This window comes from Spermophilus citellus, assembly GCF_964194105.1.
Source record: "Spermophilus citellus genome assembly, chromosome: 3".
NCBI lineage: Eukaryota > Metazoa > Chordata > Mammalia > Rodentia > Sciuridae > Spermophilus > Spermophilus citellus.
Window position 1 is genome coordinate 206,592,714 of NC_138184.1, and position 27,012 is coordinate 206,619,725.

Below are 27,012 nucleotides of genomic sequence, written 5' to 3' on the forward strand. Positions count from 1 at the left end.
ATGCTGAACAATCCTTGTAACCCTGGGATGAAACCCACTTGTTAATTGGTAAGATCTTACTGATGTGCTGTGAGATTGAATTTTCTACTATTTTGTTGAGAATTTTTCCATGTGTGTTCATCAGCAATACTGATCTATAGTTTTTTGGTTGGTTTGTGGTGTCCTTGTCAGGTTTTGCTAACTGGGTACTCCTGGCCTCATCATTTCATCTCTTGGATGAAACCCTTCCAATTCTATGAAATAATTGGCATTAATTCTTTAAAATTTGATAAAGTGAAGCAGTGAAACCATCAGGTCGTGGGCTTTTCTTTGTTGTGAGACTTTTTATTCCTGATGCAATCTTACTTGTTATCAGTCTATACAGGTTTTTTTTTATGTCCTCTTGGTTCAATTTTGATAGGTCATATGTGTCTATAGAGATTGATCCATTTCTTCTCAATTTTCCAATCTCTTAGCATATAGTTTTTTATAATGATCCTTTGTATTTATACAGTATCCATTGTAATGTCTCCTTTTTTATCCTCTGTTTACTTGGGTCTTCTCTTTTTTCCCTGGTTAGTCTAGCTAAAGATTTCTGGCTTTTGTCTTTTCAAAGAACCAATTATTATCTTTTGTACCAATTTTAGTTTTTCATTTATTTCTGTCCTGACCTTTATTTCTTTCCATCTGCTAATTTGGAGTTTGGTTCCTTTTTTGCTTTTCTATATCCTTGAGATACATCATTAGGTTGTTTATTTGAAATATTTCCATTGTTATTGATGATGGCACCTATTGCTCTAAACCTCCCTCTTAGTACTGCTTTTGGTCTTTTGTGTTTGTTATCATTTGTTTTAAGATATTTTAAACTTCCTCATCTGACTTTTTTTGACCCATTGTTTGTTCAAAAGTGTGTTGTTCAGTTTCCATGTATTTGTGTAATTTGTAAAATCTTTTGTTTTTGACTTCTAGTTTTTATTTCATTTTGATCCTAAAAGATACAAGAATTCATCTTTCTTTTTAATTTAATACTTGTTTTGTGGCCTTATAGTCTATTCTAGAGAAAGTTTCATGTGCTGATATATTTGTATTCTATAGCTGTTGGATGAAATATTCTGTAAATGTCTATTAGGTCTATTTGATCTATGGTATAGTTTAACTTCTGTTTCTTTGATTTTTGGAAGGTGAGGTCTGTCCATTTGTTTTATGAAACTGGGTTCTCCAACATAAGGTGCATATAGATTTATGATGATTACATCTTCTTGATAAATTGATCCCTTGGTCATTATATAGTGATCTTTGTTTCTTCTTACAGTTTTTATTTTTAAGTCTATTTTGTCTTACATAAATGTAGCTACTGTTATTTGCTTTAGGTTTCAATTTTCTAGGAATATAATTTCCCATCCTTTCAACTTTGTCTGTTTTTACTGGTGAGGTGAATTTGTTGTAGGCAGTATATTATTGGGCTTTGTTTCTTATCCATCCAACCAGTCTGTATCTTTTAATTAGAGAATTTCACCTATTTAAATTCAAGGTTATTATTAATGAGTAAGGACTTACTCCTGTCATTTTGTTGATTTTTTCTAGTTGTTTGAATATTCTTCATTCTTTCTCTTCTATTCATTTTTTTTGTCGTTCAGTGGTATTGCTGATGCTTGATTCTTCTCTTTTGTGAATCTACTTTTCTAGTGGATTCATATTTTCACTTGCTTTCATGATGGTCATTCTATTTCTTTCACTTCAAATTCCCTTAAGTATCTTTTAAGTCTTGATCTGGTAGAAATGAATTCCCTCAGTTTTTTTCTTATTAGAAAAACTTTATTTCTTTATTCCTGAAGGTTAGCCTTGTTTGGGATAGTATTGTTGGTTAGCAGTAATTTTATTTCAAGACTTATAATATGTTATTCCTTTTCGTCCTGGTCCTTAGGATTTTCACTGAGAAATTTGCTGTTAGTCTAATTGGAATACCCTTAAATGTGATCTGGTATCCTTGCAGATTTTAGAATATTTTTGTCATATACTTTTGACAGTTTGACCATAATAACTTTGAGTAAATATCTTTTCTGGTCACATCTATTTGTCCTATAAGCCTTTTTTTTTTTTAGAGAGAGAGAGAATTTTTTAATATTTATTTTTTTAGTTTTTGGTGGACATAACATCTTTGTTTTATTTTTATGTGGTGCTGAGTATCGAACCAGCACCTGGCACATACCAGGTGAGCATGCTACCACTTGAGCCACATCCCCAGCCCCCTATAAGCCTCTTATACATGGATGTCCATATTTTCCCCAAGATTAGGGAAGTTTTCTGTTATTATTTCATTGAACAGTTTTTCTATGCTATTAAATATTTTGTCCTCACCTTGAGTTATTCTAAAGAGGTGGATATTTATGGGCTGGGGCTGTAGCTCAGTGGTAGAGTGCCCGCCTCACACATGTGAGGCACTGGGTTTGATCCTCAGCACCACATAAAAATAAATAAAGATATTGTGTCCAACTACAACTAAAATATATATATATATAAAGAGGTGGATATTTGTTTAATGGTGGCAAAAGGTCTCAATTGTTCCTTTTTCTTTGGTATATTGCCAAAGACCTGTCTTTGAATTCAGGTATTTTTTTTTCCTTCTGCTTGACTGTTAGTGAGGCTTTCAACTGTATTGTATTATTTTACTTACTAAGCTCTTCATTTCTAAGACATCTGCTTGGTCATTTCAAAATCCCTTTCTGGGGCTGGGGTTGTAGCTCAATGGCAGAGCACTTGTCTCTCATACATGACACACTGGGTTCAATCCTCAGCACCACATAAAAATAAATAAATAAAATACAGATATTGTGTCCATCTACAACTAAAAAAAATTTTTAAATTCCTTTCTGCTGAGTCTCTTATTCATTTCCTGTATTTTCTTACTAATTTCATTTAACTGTTTATTTTGAATTCTCTTGGATCTCACTGAGCTTTTTTAAAAATAATCACTCTTTTAAATTATTAGGCACTTAATCCATACTGAATTCCTTAGAATCTTTTGCTAGAGTCATGTTCTTCTGGAAACATCATTACTTTTTCATATTTCTTATGCTTCTACATGGAGTTTTGTGCATCTGATGAATTGAGCCTCTCTACCACTTTTAGGGGATAGCTTTCTTAGTAAGCAGGTTTCTCCTGAAGATGTGTTTTGGGGTGTCAGTTTGTTTTATAGCTTTATTGTTACAAATGTTTGCTTTATTTCCAGATGAGCACCATGATGCAATATTCTAATAGCTTCTTTGGCTGTGATTAGTAACTTTGGGTATAGTGTGTCTGACTCCATCACCATTCATACTATCTCTACAGGTCATACAAAAATGGACACACTCTAGTGGTTCAGAGAGCTATCAGGTGTCATGTGCTGTGTGGCTACCCCTACAGTGGGAGTGGTGGCCCTTACCAGTTGATGGGGATTTCCTCAGGCAGTGTTAATGCTACCTTCTGCTACTAGCAAGGGCCTCTGCCACTGGAAGCCCCAACTGTAGAGAGACACCTGAAGCTTTTGTCCTCTAATTATTTAGTGTTATAGGCCCAGATGCTGCAGGATGAGGTGGCAGCAGAAACCATGGTGTTGAGCTCTGCTGGTTTGGTGATAGTACCTTCCTAAAAGTTGGACAAGATTGGAGCTGGGAAAAATTGCACTCACTATGCCCAGTCATGCACACCCTGGTACAGGGTGACAGAACCAGAGTTGCTCAATGCCCATCAGTATGCACCTGTGGACAGCACAGTAATGGGAACCACTGTGTAACCCTGCTCTATAACAGGTCCTCAGTGTGGCACAGTGAAACTACACAGGTGCCTGCCTTCAGTCCTGGCATTGGCACAAATCTACATGTACTGGCCATGGCTTGGGTCTCAGAGTTCAAGTGTCCTCTTCTGATTTTCCAGGGTGGCACCCTCCATGTATTTGTGCACATCTCCTAGAGCTTACAGAGCATCCAGCAAGCTTAGGTTAGTCACTCTGCTGGGCCAAATTGGGTTTACAAGGCAGTTTCCCCAAAAACCAATGCAGGGAATATTTGTGGAGTCCCAAAGATGGGAATATGCAGGTCTTTTAGACCCCCTGAAACAGAACTCAGAAATAGTTTTTTTGTTTGTTTGGTTTTTTGTTGTTGTTGTTTTTTTTTTTTTTTTTTTTGTGGTGCTGGGGATCGAACCCAGGGCCTTGTGCATGCAAGGCAAGCACTCTAGCAACTGAGATATATCCCCAGCCAAATAGTTCATTTCTAAAGATAGCTCCTGGCTACAGTACCCTGAGGGTACCCTGGGAAATGACATGAGATCCTTTTCCAAGGCAAGGTAACCGTGTAGTTTCAGGCTGTCCAAGTAGGGTGCAAATATGTAAAGACTGAAACTTTCCAGGAACTAGAACAGCTAGTATCTGTACTAACACTTTACTGGGGCTTTTTCATCCTTACCCCTGCAAAGGAGACTCCCTAAACTCACTAATTTAATATGTACATATTTTTTCTTAGTATAATTTTGAAATGTTAGAAATATATATTATAATATATCAATTATAAATGCTCAATATTTATAGCAACTGTATTGTTCCTCTTACAAATATTTTTTTCCAGAGAATTGCCCATTTTCCTATAACAAAGAAAGATATGTTTAGATGGAGAGCAAAAAGAAATATTTTAGGAAACCCTTGGAATCTAACCACAGTGAATTTTTTCCGCATTTTTCATTTTCCTTATTTCCTACAGCAATATCAGTTCTTATTGACACCACAAGTTATTTGGGTCAATAAACTTTCAAAACCAAATTTTCTATCAGTAATAAACCAGATACTACCAAAGAATTATTCAAAGGTGAACATATATATGAATAAATTGGATTTTAGTAGACAAGAGAGGGACAAAGAATATGTTACTTTTCAGTGACTCAAAGTGAGAAGTATCCAATTTATTCCTATATAATTATTCCTATACTTAGAAGGATCTTGAGGCATCTGACTCTGAAAATTGATTCAGTAGGTCTGTGTTGAGGCAGGAATCTGTTTTTAAAAAGCAATCTGGGTGATTTCAACTTCAGGCAAGTTAAGGAAACATGTTAAAGCATGGATGAAAAGGTTTGTCTGCATGTAGCTTCCAAAGTACCCAACTTGTTAGACATATTTAAAACCAAACAATTCTAGAGAATCATGGATCTGGAGAACTAGCAGAGAGGAGCCCCACTGCTCCTGTCAGTATGCAGCTCCAGTCTGTCAAATTCACAATCAGAAACACACACCTTTCTAAAAGTGAAGTTGACCCCATTCTTCGCAATCTCCAGTCCAGGGCTGCCCTGGGAGAAACTTTGCACCTTCTTTGAAGTTTTGAAACTGAACTAGGAGAGAGACCATACTCCAGGGGATCTGCAGGCCCTGTGACGTCTTCTAGAGCTTTTTGCATGGGGAAAACACAAAACAAAATGAAAAAGCAACATCCATAGGAGCCCTCCAGAATCATGCAAGTTGTCTGGCAGTAGGGTTCAGTTTCTCCTAGCATGACCCTGCGCTGATCAGCAACTACAAGAATTGGCTCCTGTGTGTGACACTGTACTGCTGGGGCCTGATCACAACCCACAACTACAGTGTTGTCACAGCTGCTGCCTCTACTTCCACCTCTGTGATTTCACAGCCATGAATCAACCACAGTGCTTCTACAGTGAATCTATCACCTTCTATAACTTCAGTGGAAAGTATTTTGCCAAAGAATGAAACAGTTGGCAAGTTGGCGATGGGACTTAGATTCTAACTGTATCTTCATTTTGTTGGCCAACCTACTAGTCATGGTGGCAATTTACATCAACCATTGCTTCCATTTCCTCTTCATTACTTAATGGCTCATTTGGCTGCTGCAGACTTCTTTGCTAGGTTGGCCTATTTCTACGTGATGTTCAACACAGGTCCCAATACTCAGAGACTGGCCATTAGCATGTGGCTTCTCCATCAGGGCCTCAATGACACCAGCCTGATAACATTTGTGGTCAACCTACTGGCTATTGCAATCATGAGGCACATTTCATTTTTCCACACGGAGTTCTATACATGGATGAGAAACTGGCAGGTGGTAGTCGTCATTGTGGTCATATGAACTATGGTCATCATTACAGTTGCTATGCTCAGTGTGGGCTGGTGACCTTTGTGGTAATGGTGATTCTCTATACTTGCCTCTTTGGTTACATTCACCAGAGAATGTATTAGACTGTCTTGGCACAGTTCTGGATCCTAGTGGAATAAGAACATCATGATGTCTTCTGAAGACTGTAGTAATTATGCATAGTGCCTTTATCATCTGCTGGACTCCTGGATTGGTCTTGTTACTGCTAGATGTGTGTTGTCTGTAGGGCAATGTTGAGAATGTCTGTAGGCCTATGAGAAATTTTTCCTCCTCCTTACTGAATTCAGCTCTGCCATGAACCCCGTCATCAACCGAGACAAAGAGATGAGTCCCACCTCAAACAGATCCTCTGCTGCCAGCACAGGGAGAGCACCAACAGCCCCACAACCACACCATCTTGAGGGTTCTGCTTCCACCCTCAACCACACCATCTTGGCTGGAGATCACAGTAATGGCTACTCTGTGGCTCAGAATGGAAACTAAGATGTGAAGCCAGCTGTCCTCTATGGAGAAATGAACTGCCTCCCTCCACCCAGTTACCAGCGCAAGGTGGGGAGTGAGAAAGGAGAAAAAGAAACTCTTGTATTTTAACGTTGCCCAATGGCAGTATTTGTTCCTAGACCCCTATGAGACTTGATATAGGTTGAAAATTCTGACAAATTGAGTCCATAACTTCATTTATATACCAGCTTTTTAAAATTTTTTAACAATGTTATTTCATTTAATAAGCATGTTTATGTCTTTTAAAAAAACACTCAAATGCTCTGGCTCTCTAGACTATGAAACTGTACTAGTTTTAAAAAACAAAACTACTAATGAAGTAAAAAGTTCATATTTCTTCTATTGAGAGTAGTGTGAAAGATGTATCAAAGGCCATAGGCACCGATTTTGAATGTTTTCACAAAAAAATCATACTAATACTACTTCTAAGGATAGTCTGGCCCAGTGTAAAGAGTTTAGGCATCAGTTGTGATAATGTTGAATAAATGATAAACAAATGTTTAAAAGGGGAATGTATACAACCAGTGCACTAAGTATACTGACATCTATTGCATTAAACTATGTGGTAAAGTGTTTTAAAAATTGCCCCCAGTAATTCATGCCCTCTGCCCATTCTTAACAAAATGACTTTGTTCTTATTGAGAGGTGAGACTTTTCCCCCACCCCTAGAATCTGGACCTCCCTTTTGAGTTGTGACTTACCCAACAGAATGCAGCAGAAGTGACATTATGTAACTTCAGCATCTAGGCCTAAGAAACCTTGCAATTTTCACCTTTACTTCCCAGAAGACACCCATACCAAGTATGGACATCCAGTCTTGAATACTGAATGATCACAGACCATATAAGGAGACAGTCCTAGCCACAAAGTTCCAAAGAGTAGGTAAGGCCACCTTAGACTTTCTAGCTTCAGTCCTAGCAACCCCATGATACAGCCATATGCACAAATTCAGGCAAGACCAGCAGAATTATCTAGGTGGGCATAATCAACTGATAGTTGTAAGAAAGGGTAAGTTGTTCTAAGTAACTAAATTTTGAGTGGTTTATTATGCAGTAATAAATAACTGAGATCAGAAAATACAAAGCAAACAGGAATGAACCATTTTTTCAAACACAAAATAAGTTTTATTTTCAAAAAGCAGAAACTATAAAATCAAGTAACAGGAAAGAAAAACTATAAAACCCTGAGATTGATTCACTATTTAGCCAACTATAACAATTTTAAATATAAGTGCTTTATTTTTATACTCATAAAACTAATTACAACATACCCTAATTTTGTTAGAATTTTGTGTGTGAGTGTGTGTGTGTGTGTGTGTGTGTGTTGGAGAATGACTCCCTACAAAAAAAGCCCAATTCTTCTGTCTGTTCAACAGAAACTATTTTAGCTCACTATTAAATTGTAGTGGTTTCCCCCATCAAAAAATGGACTCATATCCCTGTAGTGAATGGGAAAGCCATTGATTTTAGGGAAATTAGCATCCAATCATGAATTTCATACCCTTTGGCAATTATAAAGTGTTAAAGTGCTTGAAAGATGGACTTTCTAATGATGTTGAGAGATATATACAATTTATATAAGTATCAACAAAAATATTTAAAAATTAGAATAAGATTTGCATTGTTGAGGCTTATCTTAAACATTGCATAGTTTTATATCACTATTATAATTTGCATTGTTGCTGCATCAGAGGAAGCTCAAATTTACTACCTTCTGTGGTAGAATAAAAGTATGATTCTACTTAATTTCTACATTTACCATCTTATATCCCCAATCTATTTTTAGTACCATTTTAATGATCTAATTTTAGGAAGTGCTTAGTCTCTAAAGACGAGCAGTGCTCATCAGCTGTATCATATCATGGAAAGCATGAAAAATCAGCTGAACTAGTTTTTCCGCATCAGTCTCCGGACATGATTTCCAGGCTGAACAGGCCACAAAAATCCTGTGAAGCACAAATAATGAATGATTATACAAAGTACTCCAAACTGTGATGGTGGCTAGAGTCAGAACCTTTATACCATCTGGCTGTACATGAACTATGAATTCTTGCTGACATTAAGTATATGCAATCTGACACAATTACAACTGAAGGAAAAGCCACATTATAAATAATACTAGGGAATCCCTAATTTGCTACCTGACAGCCTGAGGGCAAATCTTACAAAAAATTAGAGCCCAAATATGTTCTGAAGCAAGGTCTTACCTTCAAAACAGAACATAAAACTCTTCCTTAAAAATGTCATTGGAATGAATTGGAATATGAATTCATGTTACTGTCTGCAGTGAAATTCGAACTATTTTGAGGATAGCAATTGAATAGTATTTAAGGAAATAAGAAAAAACAGCTTTTATCACTTCTTATCAGTATTTCTAGAAGAATGAAAGAGAAAAGCTCTCTTGAAGCCAAGTCATCCCTTCTACCATGTCCTTCTAGATCCCCATGACAGAAAAATCCTAAGTAAGAATGTGGTGCCAGGAAGAAGTTGAAGTATATGAGATAGAAAATGGGTTTCTAGTGGACTCAGAGTAGATAAATGGGCTCCTTTCATGGAACTAGTCTTCTTCTTTCCAGACCCTCAGAAGTTTTTAGGAAGTACACAAATAAAGATCAACATCAAAGTGCATTGTAAAGCTTTGTACTATATAGCCATGTAATTTTCACGTTGCTGAAAAAGAGAACAAATTATGACTTTAATATGAGCTTCAGATAAAACATGAAATAAAAACATGCTCTGGCCTTGCATATAATGATGAAATCATCTTTTCCCCAGTGCTGGGAATCAATGTCAGACCCTTGTGTGTACTAGGCAAGTGCACTACCATTGAGGTAGTCTACTGAAACCAATATTTAAGTGATTTATATTTGCTGAAAGATAAATGGGAAACTTTAGGAAGAACTGCCTTATATTCACCTAATGATTCATGATCACAAAGGTAATTTTCCAGCTGTATTACAAATGAATTCTGAAAGTTTTAGAAACATCTGTTAAATTTTTTAAAAACTGTTATCCTAAAATTGTAAATATAACCATTCCTACTTCCACAAACAATTCACCAAATGGAAGCCAATAAGCCATGAAAAAATTTTCACTTCATAACTAAACAAAGAATTCAAGTTATAGTATTATCTTTGCCTATCAAACTAGTTAAAATATAGAGACTAGAGTTGACATTAGTGTGATGAAATGAGAAAGAATACACTAATAAATGTTATTTGTAATGATGAGAAATGAGAGAGAAGCAATTAGATCAATTATGGAAATTTAGCTTATGGAAGATGGAAATTTCCAATCCTTAAAATACCTCAAAGCATATTTAATGGCATTGGAAATGGCTTGAAATAAGTTGGAATGAAGTCACAAAAAGAAAAAAATTTACTATATGATTTAAATTAGTATAAATCATACACAATCTATATACATTACAGATTGACAGAACCATATAATAAATCTTGTGACTTGCACAGAAAGTATAATAGCTTTGCTCATACTTTTTCATATTTTACAAGTTTTTTACAATGGGAATATAGTACTTTTAATGAATTTAATGTAGTACTTTTAATGATACTTTAAAATAAACCAATACTCTTTAAGTCACATAATTTTCAAGTTTTAACAATGAATGGAAAAAATACTCTTCCAACTTCCAGGTATTTAATTTGAAAATTTATTTTTAGTGTATTATATGACTTGTAAATGTACGCCTTTAATTCTAAGAGCACAATGCTCATATATCCAACTATCTGCTGAAATAGCCTCTTGTGTATAAATATAATGAACTCCTATATTAGCAGAACTCTCCAAATCAACATGTACAAAACAGTTCTTGATTCTACTCAAGGCTCCAAAGCAATTTCTCCCCTAATTTTCTCCATTCCAGTAAATGTCACCATCAGAATTGGTAGTTATACTAGTTCTAATTCCAAGGTACATCTCAGATCTTCCACTTCTCTCTAACTTATCAACAACCTTGTACAAGTTATCATCCTTGCTTCTTGGTATGATTTGGATGTGGTCTGTCCTTTTAAAAACTCATGTTGAAATCTGGTCCCAATGCAACAGAAGTGGTGAAACCTTTAAAAAGTGATTAGGTTGTTAAGAGGAATTAATGTCATTCTTAAGAGACTAGATGGGTTGGAGAAGTGGCTCAGTAGTAGAATGCTGTGCCTAGCATGCATGAGGCCCTGAGTTCAATCCCCAGAACCACCTTCACAAAAAAAAAAAAAAAAAAAAAAAAAAAAAATCAAAGGACGGTAATTATAAAGGGAGGGTACCCATTGTATTCTACATCTTCCTCATATGCCACTTGCCTTTCCACTTTCTACCACAAGTAGAAGCAGTACAAGGTCTTTACCAAATGTGGCCACCTGATCTTCCCAGCCTCTAGAACTGCGAGCCAAAATAAACCTTTTCTTTATAAAGTACAGCATTTTTAGGTATTCTATATGTCAACATTTTACAAGTTTTCAGCCCAGAAGTTACATGTTTTCTTACATGTAAAAGGATCATTGGCTGTTATAAGGAGTGTAAATTGGGTGGATAGTAATATGGATAAGAATCGAGGGAGATGAGGGAAATTAGGAATGTACTGGTTTTGAGGATAGTATGATAACCTAAACCATGTTCTACATAAAAACTCCTGAAGACTGATATCATAAGTGTACCAAAAGCAAGACAGAGAAATATAAATACACATTAAATACCTAAGAGGCAAAAATAGTTACTGAAGTTACATTAGCAAACATGAATACAGAATCAACTGAGATGTAGCCAGTGACAGATGACAACATAATTTAAGGTAACAGTGTAGGAGAAAAAACATTCAAATAATAAGAGTAATACCTTTCTTATTCTACCCATTAAGAATAAAAGAAAGCAGCCTCACCTGTCATCTCTGATATGGTAGAAAAATCCATATCCATTATGTACCATGGGAACCATTACTCCCTGGATTCGTAAATAACCAACCAGACTTGTTGAGAGAACAAAATTTCCACCTCCTCCACTGTGTGGCACAAAGAAAGGATGTTTTACTAGGCCTATAGGTGTTTATATTGTTTCTTAAGAACTTTTAAAAAATAAACCAATTGCCTCAATTATAAAACATCATACAATATTACCTTCTGGAGAAAAGTGGGTCTGTGAAGAGCTCTGGAACAGGGAGACCTTCCTCTTTTGCTATGAGTAAAAGACCTAAAAGGTGACGGTCAAATCCTGCAATGAAACCCCAAAAAAGTAGTTAAAAAAAGTTTTAAACACATTTTTTAAGTCAGAATAATTCCAACATAAGTACCTTTTCCAGCTGAACACTCTTTCATCATTTTATTATGCTTTGCAAAAGCCTGTAACATCTTTTCCTGCCGCTCAAGAAGCTATGGTAAAAATCAAGAAAATCAAGTTTCAATACAAATCAAGAAATCAAGTTCAATAAAAAAACTGCATAAAATCCAACTTCAAAACAAACAAACAAACAAACCCTAAGCTCATCATAATTAGGATTTGGATCCTTTGGGAGAGAAAAGATCCTAGGATGACAGTGACACATGCATTCATGTCTTTCCTTAGTTCCTCTATTGCCTTTTCTTTCCTATATTCCCTGCATCTTAACCCCCCCGCCCGGAATAGGAAAATAGAACTTTTAGGCAGCACTGAAGTTACATTAGCAAACATGAATACAGAATCAACTGAGATTTTGAAACAAATATAACTAAAAAATGACAATGATGCAATTCTGTAAAAATAACACATTCACATTTATGAAAACTAACGAAACAAATACCAACATTTTAGTAGGAAAGAAATGTGCTGTTGTCTAAATATTTAAACAAAAAAAAGTATGAAACAAAACATAAACACCTGTCCATTATGTACCATGGGAACATAATGGTACATAATCTACATCTTCCTCATATGCCACTTGTCCTAGTGATATCAAAACATCAACACCAGGAAGAAATTCTTCCTTTAAAAAATACTTTGGAAGACCTTCTGCACTTTACTAGTGGTGTTCTAAATGTAGATCAGTAGTACTCACACACTCAAAGTATAGAAAATGAAACAAATAGGCTTGTTTCCAGGTATTCTATGTTTCTTTGTCTTCCCAAACACACACTTCACTGGCAAATGACCAAATACTTCAAAAACTTCATAAAAATTGTAAAAGTCTTAAAAGTATTTAAACAATCTAGGAGAACTAAAGCAAAGAAATTAGTTATTCAAGAGCCAATGTTTCTTTAGAACAATTAAACAAATCCTATGATTTGTTTTCTTTTCCAATACTCACACTAGTAGAAGGATCCTGCATGGACTGGCACCACCTGATTGCCTCTACTGTACATGATCGCATAGTCTCTGTACGGCCATGATAGAAATATCTTGTCATAGCTGTTTCATAACAGCAACCAGGCCTACAAAAAAAAATTTTTTTAAGTGTATCATAAGAAAGAAAATGCTTATCACAAGTACTCATTACAAATACAGTTAGCTAATAAAATTGGCTTTGTTAAGACTAAGCCCTAGAATTCAGACTAGTGTTGAAACTTTCAATAACAAGGAAGCTATTTTTCAAATGGGACTAAGAAAATACTCTGGTACCAAGGGCTGTTTCAAAGGCTTGGCTGTTGTCAGGTTATATACACTCAAATCTGTGGTATGCAGCTTTCACGATGGCCCCCAGTGATTCATGCCTCCTGCAGTTTGTAACCCCTTACTTTGAGTATGGGCTGGATTTAATGCCTTGCTTCTAGTGGAGAGAACATAGCAAGTGATAAGATGTCCCTTCTGAAATCAGGTTAGAAAGAGAGCTCTCTAGCTCTTTTACCTCCTTGCTTTGAGAAAGGAAGTTGCCATTCTGGGAACTACCCTATAGAGAGGCCAGGTAGCAAAAGACTGAAGGAGGTCCTTTGGACAACAGCTAGAAAAGAACTGAGTCCTGAAATTACCTTATATGTGAACTTGGATTGCAGATCCTCCCTGAGGAGCGCCTACAGATGAAAACAAAGCCCTGGCTGACACTCATAAGTAAGCACCTGCTAAACTGTGCCTAGATTACTGACCTGCAGAAAATGTGATATAAGGAATACTTGTGTTTAACTCAGTTTTAGGGCAATTTGTTACAAAGAAGTAAATAATATGAGTATTTGACCTTTGGTTCCTTTGTATATAACATGAATAACTAGAATTAAGTAGAAGCATTAAGAAGTTTCCCAGAGTGATAACTGTTTTCCTTGACTGCAAAATGATACACAATTTTAGTATTTTAAATTGTAACCACTTTGCTGCTGTTCAAATTTATAGGTTGGAGTGTGGGTACTAGGAGAGTTCTACTAACTAGGAGTTATTGAGTCTCTTCAGTGTTTATCTGAGTTGAAAAAGGATCCTTTCAAAGTATGAAAAAGAAAACATAAATTAAAAAAATTTAAACAGCATTAAAATAACATTCTTTCAAACAAAAATAAAAATAAAAACCATTATAAATAGCCAGGCATGGTGGCTTGTGCCTATAGTTCCAGCTAATCAGGAGGCTGAAGTAGGAGGGTCACTTGAGCCCAGAAGTTTAAGACCACCCTGGGCAACATAGCAAGACCCTGTCTTAAAAAAATAGAGAATGAAAAAAATTAAAAATGAATAATAAAAGAGAGTAACCACTGTGTAGTCTCTAATGGCCAATGACCATTAATGGCTACTTAAAGTATTTAGGGAAGAAGCCAGACAGGCATGCCTAACCCTAGCACTCAGGGGGCTGAGACAGGAGGATCACCTGGGTTCAGGAGTTTGAGACCAGTCAATGTATCATGGTGAGACCCCATTTCAAACAAAAACAAAATATCTCAGAAAACAAACCAAAAAAAAACAAGAAAACAAAAATTCAAAGAGGAAAATCTATAATGAATGCTGTTTGACAACTACTGTCAATCTTTACACGATGAAACAAACAGCATTAAACATTTTGTTTACTGTCATAAAAAATAAGAGCTGATTATTATTCCTAAGTCTTTAGTTCTAATTATCAGTTTACAGAAAATAAAGGAAACCAACAATATGTTAAAGAATACCAGGGAATTAAAATCAGGAAAATTCAGAAAACCCTTCTGTAGAAATGACCCAGTTTCTTCATCAAACAAAATGCAATAAGAAAAATGTGGGAGAAGGGATTCTTTTTTTTTTATTGTTGGTTGTTCAAAACATTACATAGTTCTTGATATATCATATTTCACACTTTGATTCAAGTGGGTTATGAACTCCCATTTTTACCCCGTATACAGATTGCAGAATCACATCAGTTACGCTTCCATTGATTTACATATTGACATACTCATGTCTGTTGTATTCTGCTGCCTTTCCTATCCTCTACTATCCCCCCTCCCCTCCCCTCCCCTCCCCTCTTCTCTCTCTACCCCCTCTACTGTAATTCATTCCTCCCCCTTGTATTATTTTTCCCTTTCCCCTCACTTCCTCTTGTATGTAATTTTGTACAACCCTGAGGGTCTCCTTCCATTTCCATGCAATTTCCCTTCTCTCTCCCTTTCCCTCCCACCTCTCATCCTTGTTTAATGTTGGTCTTCTCCTCGTGCTCTTCTTCCCTAGTCTGTTCTTAGTTACTCTCCTTATATCAAAGAAGACATTTGGCATTTGTTTTTTAGGGCTTGGCTAGCTTCACTTAGCATAATCTGCTCTAATGCCATCCATTTTGCTGGCGAGGATGTGGGGAAAAGGGTACACTTGTACATTGTTGGTGGGACTGCAAATTGGTGCAGCCAATTTGGAAAGCAGTATGGAGATTTCTTGGAAAGCTGGGAATGGAACCACCATTTGACCCAGCTATTCCCCTTCTCGGTCTATTCCCTAAAGACCTAAAAAGAGCATGCTACAGGGACACTGCTACATCGATGTTCATAGCAGCACAATTCACAATAGCAAGACTGTGGAACCAACCTAGATGCCCTTCAATAGACGAATGGATTAAAAAAATGTGGCATTTATACACAATGGAGAAGGGATTCTTAAGGCTAAAAAAAGACTTAAGAGGTATCAAATGCAATGTGTGAAACTTATGTGGGATTTGATCTAAACACATCTCCTGTCTTAAAAAAAAATACTGTGTGAAATTTCTAATGCTGGCTATGATGGGCTAGCTTGCAGCAAGTCAGTCCTACTGCTGGGAAAAACAAGAAAAACTGGATTTAAAAATAAAAAAAAATCTGTTTGAAGGCTTTGCAGAATTGTTAAGGAAGCCAGGATGTGAATAAAGGCCAAGATCTGGAAAGAGGAGCAAATTTTTTAAGTGAGGCAACTTATTTAATGCCACTTCCTCCACCTTAAGAAATTTGATGCTTCATAAGACACATAAGCAAAAAGGCTGAGAAACTGAACAGAAAATTATTGGTAAGAAGCAAAGACATGAGCTTTCAATAATATCACCAAGCTGTGAAACAACACTAGAGTTTAGGATAACAAAGGAGCTGGGGCAACATAGCAAGACCAAGATCTCAAAAACGGAAATCCAGAGATGGGAATCTGACAGTCTGAGCTTCTCTGCCCTGGATGCATTTGCTGAATAGTAAAAGCAGTAGGCTGAATGGTAGAGAGACCAAGGAGAAAGTGGCTGCATAGAGACACAGAAGCAATCGTCAATCTCATGGCTCTAACGAAATAAAAAATTAAGATCTTAAGGCTTGTTCTAGTAGAGTGGCCCAAGTAAAGACCCTAGGAGCTGACCATAGGAAAAAGGACAAATAGAAACAGATCATACTAAAAGACACTAAAATCCAGCCTAGAATCAATACAATCTTTGAATGAACTAAGATAAGGCACCCTACTTTAACTGCCCATGAGAAGGTGAAGAAATTTTTATTTAAAGGAAAATAACATTATGTAGAACAAGTTTTCTCAACCTTGGAACTAGAGATATTTTGAAATGAATGATTTTTTGTTATGGGATAGACTTCCCTTACATTGTTAAGATACTTAATCAGTGTCCCTGGTCTATACCCTTTAGATGCAAGGAGCACCTTCTCCCCAAGTTGTGACAACCATTAATGTCTCCAGACATTGTCAAATCTTAATTGGGAATGATTTTTCCCTCCAGAAAACAATTATTGATGCAAAGCCTCTAAGTGCATTACTATTGTAGCTATTAACCTTGTGTGGTAAGGGTAAAAGAAGATATACAAATGACCAATAATTATGTTAAAAAATTCAACATTTGTAATCATCAGAGAAATGCAAATCAAAACCTCAATGAGATGTCATCTCACCCCAGTTACAATGGCTATTATCAAAAAGACAAAGAATAAGGTTGGTGAGGGTGCAGAAAAGGGTAAAATTCCTACACAGTTGATAAAAATGTACATTGACACAGTCACTATGAAAAAAACTATTCAGGTTCCTCAAAAACCTAACAGAACTAACCATATGATCCAGCAATCTCACTAAAGGGTATTTATCCAAAGGAAATGAAATAAGTATGTTAAAGAGATGGCTACACTTCCATATTTATTAGAACATTATTCACACTATCAACCTAGGTATCATTTATGTCTTGATGAACACATAAATGAATAAAGAAAAAGTGGTACATATACATAATAGGATATTATTCAGCCATAAAAAATGAAATTCTGTCATTTTCAGCGATGTGGATAGAACTGGGGAACATTATGTTAAGTGAAAGCACAGAGAAAATGCCACATGTTCTCACTTGTATTTGGAAGCTAAAAATGTTCATCTCATAGAAATACAGAGTAGAGTAGTAGTTATCAGAGGCTGAGAAGAATGTGGGAGAAGGGGAATGGAGAGAAGATGGTTAACAGATGCATAAGAGGAATAACTTCTGTTCTACATACAGCACAGGAGGTTAACAATGGTTGACACACACAATTGTATACTTATATAATTTATATAATAATTGTATATTTATATTTAAATAACTGGTAAGGAGGATTTTTCAATGTTCAAACATGAAGAAATGATAAGTGTTGCAGGTGATGGACATGCCAATTACCCTAATCTGATCATTACATTTATACATATATTGAAACAGCACACTGTACCCACAAATATGTACAATTATTACGTCTCAATTAAACATTTAAAAAATATTTTTAAAAGAATATCTCAAATCAGAAAACTAACTACATACCTTATGGATCTACAAAAAAGCCAAGAGAAAACTAAATATAATGTTAATAGAAGAAAGAAAGTATGAAAGATTGGAATGTAAATAAAAAATAGGAATAAGAAAATAGAGAAAACCAACAAAACAAAGTTAGTTCATTGAAGAAAGCAATGAAAAATGACAAAACTTGTTGGCATGAAGAAAAAAAGAGAAGACTCCAATGATAAAAATCAGTTATAAAAGAGGGATTATTACTCCTGATTTTATAGAAATAAAAGGACTATGGGAAAATACTATTAATGCTCATGTTCAAGTAAACTGGATAGCCTAAATGAAATGGATACATTTCAAGAAACACACAAACTACCAAATCTGACTCAAGAAAAAAATAGAAATCTTTCTGGGCCTATAACAAATCAAGAAAATTGAATCAGTAATCAAAAATCTTTCTGCATATAAATGTCAAGGACCAGATAGCTTTACTGGTGAAGTCTACCAAACATTAAAAACAAAACAAATAAAAACACCAATCTTTCTGAAGAGGAAGGAACACTTCCTAACTCATGAGACCAGTATTATTCTGATACTTACACTAGACAAAGATACTACAAGAATAGAAACTATAGGCCAATATCCCTTATGAGTACAGACGTAAAAATCCTCATCAAAGTACTATGAAACTGGCTCGAGCGCCCCCGAGGTCCCTGGGCGGCCGAGTGTGCTTTTGCCGCCGCCAGGCCCGCACCGCCGGAGCCCCGCGGAGACGCCGCCGCCGGGGACGGAGCCCAGGCCTGTGATTCAAAACATCAAGTCATGAGCCAAGGTGGAGGGAGTCCATCACGACTTCAGCGCGAGCAGTAAGGCTGCAGCCCCAGCTGCACGGCTCTATCGGCCCCATCTCCTTCTCCTCTCCACCTCTCTGCCTTGCTTTTCCCCAGTGTCTCTCCTCCCAAGCTCAGTCTCTAAATCTAGATCTCAATTTCTTTCCCCCACCCCGCCCGCTCTCCCGCGTGTCCAGTACCCGGCCCCCGTGGCCCCAGGCGCCAACTCCCCTCCCCCAACCCGCACCCCCTCCCCGGGGGTCCCGAAGGCCACCGCCGCCTCCCCGGAGCACCATAGAGCAGACTCTTCACCACGAGAATGAGCTGCCGAATTAAATTAAATGAAACAGCTGATAAGATGAGTGACAATTTAAAATCCAAGTGATCCGAGAACACGCACTGAGCCCTGATCCGCTGAATTCAAACTCCCGGTCACCTGCTTCCCGCAGACAAACAGCTATGACTCGGCATTAATCCATCCAGCTGAAACAACTGGTCAGCCCTTCTCATCATACGAAGGTAAATGCCTACCGAGTCTTCATAAGTAGTGGCCACAGGTTTGAAACGGGGCTTGGGAGAGAAGGACCCACCCGTTGCATTGGTCGCCCGGCAAAGGGAAACAATGTCATCAGACTGCTGCGGAGGAGATAACTTCATTGAAACCTGCAGCTACAGGTGTGTGATCCCACAGCCTTCCCTCTCCACACATCGGGAAAACCTTAAGGGCCCCTCCCAGCTCTCCCGTAAGGGCCCCTCCCAGCTCTCCCGTGAGTGCTACAGCCAGCCCCAGGGAATCAGAGGTGGTGCAGGTCCGGCGGCTCCCACCAGGGCTGACTGCTGAGGTCTCTTGCACCAGCTACAGGGAAGTGGATACCGGAGGGCAAGTAAAATCCGCTGAGGATTCTCAGCCCCAAGCTCTACAAACTTAGGGTCTGAGGGAATGGCAAACTGGAAGAGTGAGCCCAGTCGTTCATGAAAACAGGGCTCCCGGGAGTAGCAGACCTGGCGTGTAGCCAGTATTGTGGTGAGAGGAGCCTGGCTAGAGGAAAAGTGGGAAGTGACTAGACACAAGAGGAGGCCCTAGACACTCAGGATTGGAGACTCGCCCAGTCTGGGAGGAGCTGCTGCACAGTGATTGGTTCCCGCGTATTGACAGGAGAAACTTGGCCTGGTGGGCACAGCGCCACCTAGTGGAAGAGAAGTTAATCAAACTCTAAGACGGCATTTATTAGGTTTTTTTTTTTTCCTTTTTCTTTTTTTTTTTTGATTTGGGTTTTTCTTTCATTTTCATTTTTTTCTTTCTTGTTGTTTAATGAATTTTTTTTTACAAAATATTTTTTTAATTTTTTTTCTAATTTTAATTTAAATTTTTTTAATTATTATTATTATTTTTTTAAATTTTTTTCTTTTTTAGTTCCTATTTTTTTCTTCTTTAGTCTTTTCATTTCTCTTATCCCCCCTTTCCTTGAATTATACCTGCCTACTCTCATTCTCTTTAGTGACTTCATCCCTTCCCTTCAAATACCTTTCCTCCCAAGCATCAAATTAATTTATAGGAGTAAACAGTAACCCAGCAGTCAAACAGAACAAGAAGCAACATGAGCAGCTTCAAAAACAAGGAAGAAAAGGAGTACAAACAATGCAGGACAGCCTAAATATTCAGGAGGACCTAGAGTCATCAGAAAAATGGTCATATAAAGAACTCAAGGAACACCTTAGACAGATGGAATGGAACCTTAAAGAGGATACAAGACAGCAAATTCAAGCAGCGAAAGAACACATTGAGAATGAATTTCATAAACAGATAAAAGAAGAAGTTAAGCATCTCTATCAGGAGATAGAGATTATAAAAAATAATCAAACAATAATTCTAGAAATGAAGGAAACGATAAACCAAATTAAAAACTCAATTGAGAGTATCACTAACAGAGTGGAGCAAGTAGAAACCAGAACGTCAGATAATGAAGACAAAATATACCATCTTGAAAAGAGTCTAGCCAACTCAGAAAGGCTGGTAAAAAATCACGAGAAAAACATCCAAGAGTTATGGGATAACATGAAGAAACCAAACTTACGAGTCATCGGGATTGAAGAAGGTACAGAGATTCAAACCAAGGGAATGAGAAACCTGCTGAATGAAATAATTACAGAAAACTTTCCAGAAATAAAAAAGGAAACAGATATACAAATTGAAGATGCATACAGGACACCGAGCACACAAAATCACAGTAGACCAATGCCAAGACACATTGTTATGAAGATATCCAATATACAGAACAAAGAGAAAATATTAAAAGCTACAAGAGAAAGGAGACAGATTACATTTAGGGGTAAACCAATACGGTTAACAACGGATTTTTCATCACAGACACTGAAAGCAAGAAGGTCATGGAACAATGTATTTCAAACACTGAAAGACAACGGATGCCAACCAAGAATTCTGTATCCAGCAAAATTAAGCTTCAGGTATGACAACGAAATAAAAATCTTTCATGATAAACAAAAGTTAAAAGAATTTGCAGCCAGAAAACCAGCATTGCAAAGCATTTTGGGCAAAACACTACAGGAAGAAGAAATGAAAAACAATAACCAAAACCATCAGTGGGAAGTGCCTCAGTAAAGACAGAGGGCGAGGGGAAAGACAATCATGGAGAAACAAACTAAAATTTTTTTTAAAAAAAGGATAAACAATCAAACATGGATGGAAGTTCAAACCATATATCAATAGTAACTCTGAATGTTAATGGCTTAAACTCTCCAATAAAGCGACATAGGCTGGTATCATGGATTAAAAAAACAACTCCAACAATATGCTGCCTCCAGGAGACACATCTGATTGGAAAAGACATACACAGGCTCAAGGTGAAAGGATGGGAAAAAATATACCACGCACACGGTCCTCGCAAGCAAGCAGGGGTGGCCATCCTCATATCGAATAAAATCGACTTCAAGACTAAGTTGATCAAAAGGGATAAAGAAGGTCATTATATACTGTTAAAAGGAACCATTCACCAACAAGACATAACAATTATCACAATAATTATGGGAGACTTCAACACACCTCTCTCACCATTGGACAGATCCTCCAAACAAATGTTGAATAAAGAAACTATGGAACTCAATACCACAATCAATAACCTAGACTTAACTGACATATATAGAATATATCAACCATCATCAAATGGCTATACTTTTTTCTAAGCAGCACATGGATCCTTCTCAAAAATAGACCATATATTATGCCATAGGGCAACCCTCAGTAAATATAAAGGGGTGGAGATCATACCATGCATTTTATCTGATCATAATGGAATGAAACTGGAAATCAATGATAAAAGAAGGAAGGAAAAATCCTACATCACATGGAAAATGAACAATATGTTACTGAATGATCAATGGGTTACAGAAGACATAAAGGAGGAAATCAAAAAATTCTTAGAGATAAATGAAAATACAGACACAACATATCGGAATCTATGGGACACAATGAAAGCAGTTTTAAGAGGAAAATTCATCGCCTGGTGGTCATTCCTCAAAAAAGAAAAAACCAACAAATAAATGAGCTCACACTCCAACTCAAAGCCCTAGAAAAGGAAGAGCAAAACAACAGCAAATGTAGCAGAAGGCAAGAAATAATTAAAATCAGAGCGGAAATCAATGAAATTGAAACAAAAGAAACTATTGAAAAAATTAACAAAACTAAAAGTTGGTTCTTCGAAAAAATGAATAAGATCGACAGGCCTTTAGCCATGCTAACGAAGAGAAGAAGAGAGAGAACTCAAATTACTAACATACGGGATGAAAAAGGCAATATCACAACAGATACTACAGAAATACAGAAGACAATTAGAAATTATTTTGAAAACCTATATTCCAATAAAATAGAGGATAGTGAAGACATCGATAAATTTCTTAAGTCATATGATTTGCCCAGACTGAGTCAGGAGGATACACACAATCTGAACAGACAAATATCAATGGATGAAATTGAAGAAGCCATCAAAAGACTACCAACCAAGAAAAGCCCAGGACCGGATGGGTATACAGCGGAGTTTTACAAAACCTTTAAAGGAGAATTAATACCAATACTTTTCAAGTTATTTCAGGAAATAGAAAAAGAGGGAGCTCTTCCAAATTCATTCTATGAGGCCAACATCACCCTGATTCTGAAACCAGACAAAGACACCTCAAAGAAAGAAAACTACAGACCAATATCTCTAATGAACCTAGATGCAAAAATCCTCAATAAAATTCTGGCGAATCGAATACAAAAACACATCAAAAAAATAGTGCACCATGATCAAGTAGGATTCATCCCTGGGATGCAAGGATGGTTCAACATACGGAAATCAACAAATGTGATTCACCACATCAATAGGCTTAAAGATAAGAACCATATGATCATCTCGATAGATGCAGAGAAAGCATTCGACAAAGTACAGCATCCCTTTATGTTCAAAACATTAGAAAAACTAGGGATAACAGGAACTTACCTTGACATTGTAAAAGCTATCTATGCTAAGCCTCAGGCTAGCATCATTCTGAATGGACAAAAGTTGAAGGCATTCCCTCTAAAATCCGGAACAAGACAGGGATGCCCTCTATCTCCACTTCTATTCAATATAGTTCTCGAAACACTGGCCAGAGCAATTAGACGAAAGAAATTAAAGGCATAAAAATTGGAAAAGAAGAACTTAAATTATCACTATTTGCAGATGACATGATTCTATACCTAGAAGACCCAAAAGGGTCTACAAAGAAACTACTAGAACTAATAAATGAATTCAGCAAAGTGGCAGGATATAAAATCAACACGCATAAATCAAAGGCATTTCTGTATATCAGCGACAAAACTTCTGAAATGGAAATGAGGAGAAACACTCCATTCACAATATCCTCAAAAAAATAAAATACTTGGGAATCAACCTAACAAAAGAGGTGAAAGATTTATACAATGAAAACTACAGAACCCTAAAGAGAGAAGTAGAAGAAGATCTTAGAAGATGGAAAAATATACCCTGTTCATGGATTGGCAGAACTAACATCATCAAAATGGCGATATTACCAAAAGCTCTCTATAGATTTAATGCAATGCCAATCAAAATCCCAACGGCATTTCTTGTAGAAATAGATAAAGCAATCATGAAATTCATATGGAAAAATAAAAGACCCAGAATAGCAAAAGCAATTCTAAGCAGAAAGTGTGAATCAGGCGGTATAGCGATACCAGATTTCAAACTATATTACAGAGCAATAGTGACAAAAACAGCATGGTACTGGTACCAAAACAGGCGGGTGGACCAATGGTATAAAATAGAGGACACAGAGACTAATCCACAAAGTTACAACTATCTTATATTTGATAAAGGGGCTAAAAGCATGCAATGGAGGAAGGATAGCATCTTCAACAAATGGTGTTGGGAAAACTGGAAATCCATATGCAACAAAATGAAACTGAATCCCTTTCTCTCGCCATGCACAAAAGTTAACTCAAAATGGATCAAGGAGCTTGATATCAAATCAGAAACTCTGCGTCTGATAGAAGAAAAAGTTGGCTCCGATCTACAGATTGTGGGGTCGGGCTCCAAATTCCTTAATAGGACACCCATAGCACAAGAGTTAACAACTAGAATCAACAAATGGGACTTAATTAAACTTAAAAGTTTTTTCTCAGCAAGAGAAACAATAAGAGAGGTAAATAGGGAGCCTACATCCTGGGAACAAATTTTTACTCCTCACACTTCAGATAGAGCCCTAATATCCAGAGTATACAAAGAACTCAAAAAATTAGACAATAAGAAAACAAATAACCCAATCAACAAATGGGCCAAGGACCTGAAGAGACACTTCTCAGAGGAGGATATACAATCAATCAACAAGTACATGAAAAAATGCTCTCCATCTCTAGCAGTCAGAGAAATGCAAATCAAAACCACCCTAAGATACCATCTCACTCCAGTAAGATTGGCAGCCACTATGAAGTCAAACAACAAGAAGTGCTGGCGAGGATGTGGAGAAAAGTGTACACTTGTACATTGCTGGTGGGACTGCAAATTGGTGCGGCCAATTTGGAAAGCAGTTTGGAGATTCCTGGGAAAGCTGGGAATGGAACCACCATTTGACCCAGCTATTGCCCTTCTCGGAGTATTCCCTGAAGACCTTAAAAGAGCATGCTACAGGGATACTGCCACATGGATGTTCATAGCAGCACAACTCACAATAGCTAGACTGTGGAACCAATCCAGATGCCCTTCAATAGATGAATGGATAAAAAAAATGTGGCATCTATACACAATGGAGTACTATGCAGCAATAAAAAATGACAAAATCATAGAATTTGCAGGGAAATGGATGGCACTAGAGCAGATTATGCTTAGTGAAGCTAGCCAATCCCTAAAAAACAAATACCAAATGTCGTCTTTGATATAATGAGAGCAACTATGAACAGAGTAGGGAGGAAGAGCAGGAAGAAAAGATTAACTTTAAACAGAGACATGAGGTGGGAGGGAAAGGGAGAGAAAAGGGAAATTGCATGGAAATGGAGGGAGACCCTCATTGCTATACAAAATTACATATAAGAGGTTGTGAGGGGAATGGGCAAATAAACAAGGAGAGAAATTAATTACAGTAGATGGGGTAGAGAGAGAAGTTGGGAGGGGAGGGGAGGGGGGATAGTAGGGGATAGGAAAGGTAGCAGAATACAACAATTACTAATAGGGCATTATGTAAAATTGTGGATGTGTAACCGACGTGATTCTGCAATCTGCATTTGGGGTAAAATTGGGGGTTCATAACCCACTTCAATCTAATGTATGAAATATGATATGTCAAGAGCTTTGTAATGTTGTGAACAACCAATAAAAAATTAAAAAAAAAGTACTATGAAACTGAATTCAGCAGTACATTATAGGATCATATACCGTGACCAAGTGGTATTTATATCAGGTACATGAAGGTGTTTAAACATTTGAAAATCAATAAATGTAATGTACTGAATGAAGGAAAAGACCAACATAATCATCACATCTTCTATGGAAAAAGCATTTGACAGAAGTCTACACTCATTTGTAATAAAAATACTCAAACTAAGAACAGAAGGTAAATTCCTTAACAACATAAAGGATTTCTAAGAAAAACCCACAATTAACATCATACCCAATGGTTAAAACCCCCAAATTTTCCACCTAATATAAGGAAGAAAGAAGAATGCCTGCTTTTGCCACTTCTATTCAAAATAGTACTAGATATTTTAGATAGAAAAAAATAAAAAGCATCTAAATTGCAAAGTAAAAAATATCTCTATAGACCATCAGGCTCATATTTAGACAGCCCTAAAGAAAAAACAACAAAAGCAGCATATAAATTCAGCAAAGTTTTAGTATATAAAATCAACAGATAAAAATCAGTTCCATTTCTATACACTAACAATGAATGAAAATTTAGAAAACAATCCCATTTATAAAGGCACCAAGAAGAATAAAATACTCAGAATTAAATTTTATCAAGAAGGTAAAAAGACACAGATACTGAAAACAGACATCACTGAAAGAAATTAAAGAATATGTAAATAAATGGGAAGACATCCCATGTTCATGAATTTTAACATTTAATGTTAAGATGACAACTAAAATGGATATACAGTGATAGTCAGCTTTTTGTCACTTTGACCAAAATACCTGACCAGAACAACTTAGAGGAAAGAAGGTTTACTTTAAATCTCAGTTTTAAAGATGTAGTCCATGGTCAGCTGAGTTCATTGCTTTGTGCCCAAGGTGAGACAGCACATCATGGTGTGGCACAGGAAGCTGACAATGAAGGTGGAAAGAGACAAAGGGAAGATGAACCCTTCCAGGGACACCTCCAGTGACCCACCTCCTCCAGCCAGGCCCCATCTGCCTATGGTTCCAAATAGGATGGACTGGTTAACTCTCATGATCCAATTTTTTCTCCTCTGAACATTCCTGCATTAACACAGGAGCTTTTGGGGAACACCTCATATCCATATCATAACATTCTTTCAAAATCTCAGTGTTGTTACTTTGCAGAAGTAGAAAAATTCATTCTAAAATTTGTATGGAATTTCAAGGGATCCAGAATACCCAAAATAATCTTAAAAGAAGAACAAAGTTACAAAGTTGAATGAACCACTTGCAGGTTTCAAACTTATTACAGTGCTACAGAAATCAAGTGTGGTACAGACACATGGATAGAAACATAGAGCAATCGAAGAGAACTGAAAAACCAAAAATAAATTTGGCCAATTGATTTTTTCAATAAGGATGCAAAGACCATTCCATTGAGGGAAAGCACAAAATCTTCAATAATGCTGAGAAAATTGAATATCCACGTGCAAAAGAATGAATTTAAACCCTGTTATATGTTAACTTGACTAAGTGAAGGGATTCCTAGATACATTCATTATTTGTATCTATGTGTTGACAGAAGAGATTAACATAGGA

The 27,012-nt window shown here is 36.7% G+C and overlaps 2 protein-coding genes across 16 annotated transcripts in view; one reads left to right on the forward strand and one right to left on the reverse strand.

The window, feature by feature from the left end:
- The window catches only part of ABCB4 (ATP binding cassette subfamily B member 4), a 108,875-nt gene extending 102,222 nt beyond the window's left edge, over nucleotides 1–6,653 (forward strand). For 3 of the 7 annotated variants that reach the window (XM_081287871.1, XM_081287875.1, XM_081287877.1), the window contains one exon: nucleotides 6,401–6,651. In XM_081287871.1, the coding sequence (XP_081143997.1) occupies nucleotides 6,401–6,514 (114 nt within the window). In that variant the 3' untranslated portion in view covers nucleotides 6,515–6,651. Of the gene's footprint in view, nucleotides 1–5,283; nucleotides 5,338–6,400 lie in introns of those variants that run through there. The other 4 variants (XM_081287874.1, XM_081287876.1, XM_081287872.1 and 1 more) reach the window with 4 other exon arrangements.
- Nucleotides 6,654–7,709: 1,056 nt separating this feature from the next.
- The window catches only part of CROT (carnitine O-octanoyltransferase), a 52,048-nt gene continuing 32,745 nt past the window's right edge, over nucleotides 7,710–27,012 (reverse strand). For 8 of the 9 annotated variants that reach the window (XM_081283713.1, XM_081283709.1, XM_081283714.1 and 5 more), the window contains exons 13-17: nucleotides 12,900–13,023; nucleotides 11,910–11,988; nucleotides 11,737–11,830; nucleotides 11,502–11,621; nucleotides 7,710–8,559 (exon numbers count right to left, since the gene is read on the reverse strand). In XM_081283713.1, coding sequence (XP_081139839.1) covers nucleotides 8,439–8,559; nucleotides 11,502–11,621; nucleotides 11,737–11,830; nucleotides 11,910–11,988; nucleotides 12,900–13,023 — 538 coding nt within the window. In that variant the 3' untranslated portion in view covers nucleotides 7,710–8,438. The remainder of the gene's footprint in view (nucleotides 8,560–11,501; nucleotides 11,622–11,736; nucleotides 11,831–11,909; nucleotides 11,989–12,899; nucleotides 13,024–27,012) is intronic. The other variant, XM_081283706.1, reaches the window with a different exon arrangement.